Below are 6,000 nucleotides of genomic sequence, written 5' to 3'. Positions count from 1 at the left end.
AGTTGGAATGCTGCAAATCCAGGGCCAAATAATCTTGGCTCACTTAATTGTCATTCATCACTGTGTTTGATCTAACATTCTTGACAATCACATGATACCTTTGCTCTTCCTTAGAAGCCCACTAGCTTCCACCAACTTCAAACCAAAGACTGGCATCTCATAGCATCTGAATGCTTTTTTTGTAACCCACAAAAAAAATCTCTTAATGTGTTTGAAAAGTTCCTTGTTGACTTTTCCACCCTGCGCTTCAATGATCAAACACTTCATGAAACTGTTAATACGTTGGAATGTGGTATTTGTGGCAACCCGAGTTCAAGTTCCGGGCTATAGCCATTTATTTGGGTTCCATGCTCCTTCATGAGGTGACAGCTCTGTTTTTATGCAAACGGTAATCAAATCTAGAAAACACTCCTTCTAAGAGGCATGGGTACTGGCAAGTACAGCACAGAAATACTTCTCCCAGGCACCCGACACCTCCAGACACCAATCACAGGGCTTACCAGTTGCTTTCACATTCAGGGCTGCTCAAATAGTACCGGGAGAGTCGCCCTGCGGTTAGAGTTTTCAAGAACCTACTCCCAAAGCCCACGCACATCCCTGCCAGTGACTCATGGGCTCAACATTTCTTCCAAACCTGTTCCTTCTCACTACACACCTTCTGGCTAGCCGCCTGCACCGGCGGAGGGAGGGCGAGAAGCGCAATGGACAGGCCGAAGGGCCAATCAGACCCAGGATTTGGCATCCCCGGAAGGGGCGGAGCCGGCGTCCCTGGCTCCGCGGCGCGGGATTGGTTGACCGGGCTGCCTGCGGTGGCGGGAGATTTCGGATGTGTTGGTTCATCCCCGGTGCAGCGGTTAATTGCTGCGCTGCCGGCGTGGGACCCGGAAGGTGAGCCAGCGGAGCACGGCCTCGGATCAGGTCGCGATCGAGACCCGGGCAGATGGAGAGGCACCGGGCGCGCGCTCTCGGCCGGGACAGCAAGGCACCGCGTAGGAAGGGCCTGTCGCCCGCGCCGCCCGCAGGCCCCTACGAGCTCGGGGAGAAGCGCCCCAAGTTGGTAAGTGTGGTCTACAGTCACGGGGTGCGGCGATTCCTGGGGCCTTCAGCTCCCTGCTCCCCCGGCTGACAACCCCGAGAGCGGGGAGCTCGGTTTGTGTCAGAAGGCCAGAGCTGCTAATTGGCTTAGATCCACAAGTGACAGGGCGGGATTCGATTCCCGTCTGGGACGAATGCCCTGCTCTGTCTGAAGCCTCGCATTGCTTAGGGCCAGTCTGAAAAACAGTTAACACGTCTGTGTACTGACGTCATCTAGGCGGATCCTGCAGTTTTAAAAAAAGTTGAATCTCACCCCACCCCTTTTGGTATAACAGACTTGTAAGCCCGAAAGTGAACTTCTAGCTAATAGTCCCCCTCCTTTTCCTATATTTTAATCCAACAACAACTTTTGAAGGTGGATATATATTTCCAAGTTGAGGCAACTCGTTTTCAAACTTGGCGGGATGTGTGTAGTCAGTGCTAAAGAATGTCTTGTTTAGTTTGGAAGGAGTCAAGTATCCGAAACTCGTTAATCGGGTTGGCTTTGCATTTTCTGTTTTTTAAAATTTATTTTTTATTTATTTATTTTTCATTTAAGAAATACCATTGGCTGGTATGTATATTTATAAGTGGAAGCATTTTTGTTGACATTGAGGTGGACAGTAAGTAGGGCTGGCCACTTCTCCAACGGTTTTATAGATAGCTTCTGAATGACAGCTGCCCTGACTCTTCCTTCTGCACAAGGCATTTTCTTTGGATGTGAAAAGGCAGAGGTTGAAGATCTAAGTAAGAACCTATTAAGGCTTTAAACAATGGGGAGAAGATGAAATTTCATTGTGAAGTCATGACGTTACCCTACATAACACGAGCGTACACATTCTCTGTACTATACTTCCAAGGTAGATCTTCATATATATAACCTTTAGCGTGGTCAGACTACAAGCCCGTCTTATAAAGGTGGACGCAAAACCTGGTCACTCTCCACGAACTTGCCTCAAGTCATGTAGACTTTGGGTAAAGGAGCCAAGATATTATGACAATTTTCTATGTTCTATATTCAGTTGGTTTCTGAATTCTAATGGGAAAGTCATAATTATGTCTGAGGTGAACTTTTCGTTCTTAATGTGTAAGGAAGAACTATGGTGAGCTTTTCATTAATGTTAGCTGGAGGAAAAATCAGTAATGAGGATGATTTCATGTAGTATGTCTGATTGTGTGGGAAAGTTCTCTCTCTCTCTCTCTCTCTCTCTCTCTCTCTTTTGTTATACTAACATTTGCCTTTTCTGGATAAATAAAATTTGAAGAATTTAAGCCCTGATTTACAAACTAGGGATATAATAGATTGTGACTCAATTGCTAAGTATAGTATTTACTTGTAATTGCATACAAATGAGAGCAGAGGTAAGGGACATCAGAACACTGACTGACAGTGAGTGACAGTGGGATTGATTATACAGAAGTGAGCAGCAAAATAAGAAGAGGGGTGGAGACACATTGTGGATTGGTCAAATGTGTGCTTCATTACTCTTATCTGCTCAGGTCTGAGGCTGAATAGGAGAGAGTAATTTGGTCATAGAAGATCCTGTCCACTCTGAATCCATGGGATGATGCCATCTCTTTATAATTTACTCTCTGGATTAATACTCTCAATATATTTTGTCTGGACTACCATAGTCAATGATTCAGGAAGTGGTTTACAGCATGGCATTCCTGAATAAATACTTGATTTTACCAAAGGCTGGTGATTGTGGCTTTTATTGCTTAGTTATACCATATTGATCATGCCATTTGTTAAAAGTCATGCAAAGGTGAAATGAAGTCTAAAGGCAACTTATTGACGTTCTAAGAGGGATAAACATGCTACAATGTGTAGTTCATGGGTGGGACTTGATTTGAATCATGACTTTGTAATTCATTTAGTAGTAATTTGGGTTCTTGGTAATCTCTACAATTAGACTTTTGCTTCCATCTCCCACCCCTTCCTCAAATTCTTGGCCTCTTTTTCTTTTTTTTTAATTAAGATTTTTTAAAAATTCATTTTACATACCAAAGATCCCCCTCTTCTCTCCTCCTGCCTCCCCAACTTCTCCCTCCCTATTCATCCCCCATTCCCTCCTACAAGAAGGTAAGGCCTCCCATGGGGTGGTACATTTAGTAGAGGCAGGTCCAAACCCCTCCTCTTGCCCCAAGGCTGTGCGAGGTGTCCCATCATAGAAGTGGGCTTCAAAAGGCCTGCTCATGCACCACGGATGGACTCTGTTCCTACTGCCAGGGGGCCTCCCAAGCAGATCATTCTACACAACTGTGTTGCTATGCAGAGAGCCTAGTCTAGTCCCATGCAGGGTCCACAGCCATTGATCTAAATTTCATGAGTTCCCACTACTTTAGTTTGGTTGTCTCTGTAGGTTTCCCCATCATGATCTTGATGCCCCTTGAGAACAGAACCCCTCTTCTCTCTCTTTGACTGGACACTTGGAGCTTGGCCTGGTGCCTGGCTGTGGATCTCTGCATCTGCTTCCATCAGTTACTGGAGAAAGGCTCTATGATGACAGGGTATTCACTGATCTCATTACTGGGTAAGCCATTTCAGGTACCCTCTCTACCATTGCTAACAGTCTAAACTTGTGGATTCCTGGCAACTTCCCTAGCACCAGGTTTCTCTCTCTCCCCATGATGTCTCTCTCTATGACAGTATCTCTTTCATTGCTTTCCCGCTCCATCTGTGTTCCAGCTCAACCATCCCATTCCTTTTGTTCTCATCTCCCATCCCTTACCCTCTATTGCCTCCCTCACCCCCATTTTGCTCATGGAGATCTCATCTATTTCCCCTTTCCAGGGCTATCCATGCAACCCTCTTAGGGTCCTTCTTGTTAGCTAGCTTCTCTGGAGCTGTGGGTTGTAGTCTGGTTGTCCTTTGCTTTACATCTAGTATCCACTCATGAGTGAGTACATACCATGTTTGTCTGAGTCTGGATTACCTCACTCAGGATGATATTTTCTAGTTCTGTGCATTTGCCTGCAAATTTTACTATGTCATTGTTTTTCTCTGCTGAGTAGTACTCCATTGTGTATATGTACCACATTTGATGTCTAGTTTCTTGAGTTCTTTATATATTTTGGAGATCAGCCCTCTGTCAGATATGGAGTTGGTGAAGATCTTTTCCTATTCTGTAAGCTGTCATTTTGTCTCCTTCAACCTCCCCCATATGCCACCCCTCCCTCAAATTCATGGCCTCTTTTTCTTTAGTTGTTACATATATATGTGTATTTTTAAAAACAGGAGACAGGGATTTTCTATGTAGTCCCGTCTTTCCTGGAACTCACTCTGCAGACCAAGCTGTTCTCAAACTCACAGAGATCCAACTGCCTCTGCCTCCCTAATACTGGTAGTGAAGATGTGCATCACTACCACCTGTCTCTATATTCTTAAATATTTGAATACAACTTGCTCATTCCTTATAATTACTTGTATGTTTTCAGGGCTGATCATTGGTATTGGATAATTAGTTGGTGTGCTCTTTCATGGGGAACACTATTTGCTCTTAGCATTCCTTAGTTGCCTGAAGTTCTTTGTCTAGGATTGAGTCTTCCTGAGGTTTCCTCCTTCCATGTCTGTTGATGCTGTCCTTGTTCAGGTCTTCTTTAGGCATCCATGTTGGTAAGACTTCACGGGTATAGCTTCTCTGACATTTCTAGGAGACACAATCTCTCAGCACACTTCCTGTTCCTCCTGCTCTTATAGTCTGTCTCCTCTTCTGCAATGTTCCCTGAGTCTTAGGTGCAGGGATTGTTTTCTAGATGAATGAACTGAGACTGGGCTCTCCAACTCTGCCTTTTGGTCAGTTGTGGTTTTCCATGATGGTCTTCATCTGCTGCAAAGAGAAGTTTCCTTGGTGAGGGTGAGAAGTGCACTGAGCTAGACTCTGGAGAAGGATGTGTCCAAAGCAGTTTCTTCACACATGTCCTCTGTTTCATCAATGTGGCATCAGTCAGCTCTGTCTGCTCTGCTATCTTATTTGTTCTGAATATCTGATTTTAGCAGTTGCTTTTTATTTTGGTAAGTTTCAGTGGATTCTTTTTTGCACCTGTCTGGGCATTCTTGATAGTCTTTGTGTCTTGGCTGTTTCTTCCTTAGTAGTTCTGATATGGGCAGTCTTTGGCCCTTTCACATTGTCTTGATTTCTTTGTTGTTTGCTTTTCCTCCTTGTTGACTTAAGTCAACTTGTCACTTTAAACCAGTGGAATTCCAGGGGCCCTGGACTGGGGATGTAGTTAGAGTTTTTCTTGCCTGGCCCACAATCAAGACAAATCTCACTTACCCGCCAGTCCCACAGTCGCTCAGACCCAACCAAGAAAGCACACAGAAACTTATATTGCTTACAAACTGTATGGCTGTGGCAGGCTTCTTGTTATCTACTTCTTCTATCTTAAATTAACCCATGTCTGTTAGTCTATACTTTGCCACATGGCTTGTGGCTTACCGGTGTCTTTACATGTTGCTTTTCATGGCAGTGGCTGGCATTGTCTCCTCCCAGCCTTCCTGTTCCCAGCCTTTTCCTCTTCCTTGTCCTGCCTATCCTATCCTTCCTGCCTGGCTGCTGGCCAATTAGCACTTTATTTATTTTAACCAATCAGAGCAACACATTTGACATACAGAACATCCCACAGCATGGGGATGCTTTTCTATGGAGGTGCTTTGCTTTTTCTACCAGAGTCCTAATCATGCAGCTGGTTTAGGACCACTTTTTTTCCTGGTCAGCTATCCCACTTCACCTCTCTGTTTTTGGCAAAGGCCCAGTGCCCAGACTCATCTGCCTTCTGAGCAGCTCTTTCAGCCTGCCACCCTCACTGCCTTAATCTCCCATACCGTCCCTCTTGTTTTCGGATGGAGTGTGATCTTTGAGACCATCACAGATCCTGACTGTGCCTGTAGGAGTGACTGATCTGTAGTTCAGTCAGCTTTAT

At 44.9% G+C, this 6,000-nt stretch overlaps 1 protein-coding gene across 1 annotated transcript in view; it reads left to right on the top strand.

Annotated features, from left to right (window-relative positions):
- The first annotated feature begins 940 nt into the window (after positions 1-940).
- Diaph3 (diaphanous related formin 3) overlaps positions 941-6,000 on the top strand; it is a 483,673-nt gene continuing 478,613 nt past the window's right edge. Inside the window, 1 exon segment of the mRNA XM_036199401.1 lies at positions 941-1,057. Within this exon segment, the coding sequence (XP_036055294.1) occupies positions 941-1,057 (117 nt within the window).

This window comes from Onychomys torridus, chromosome 9, assembly GCF_903995425.1.
Source record: "Onychomys torridus chromosome 9, mOncTor1.1, whole genome shotgun sequence".
Taxonomy (NCBI): domain Eukaryota; kingdom Metazoa; phylum Chordata; class Mammalia; order Rodentia; family Cricetidae; genus Onychomys; species Onychomys torridus.
The sequence above is the reverse complement of the archived record's forward strand: the minus strand, read 5'-3'. Positions and strand labels throughout refer to the sequence as shown.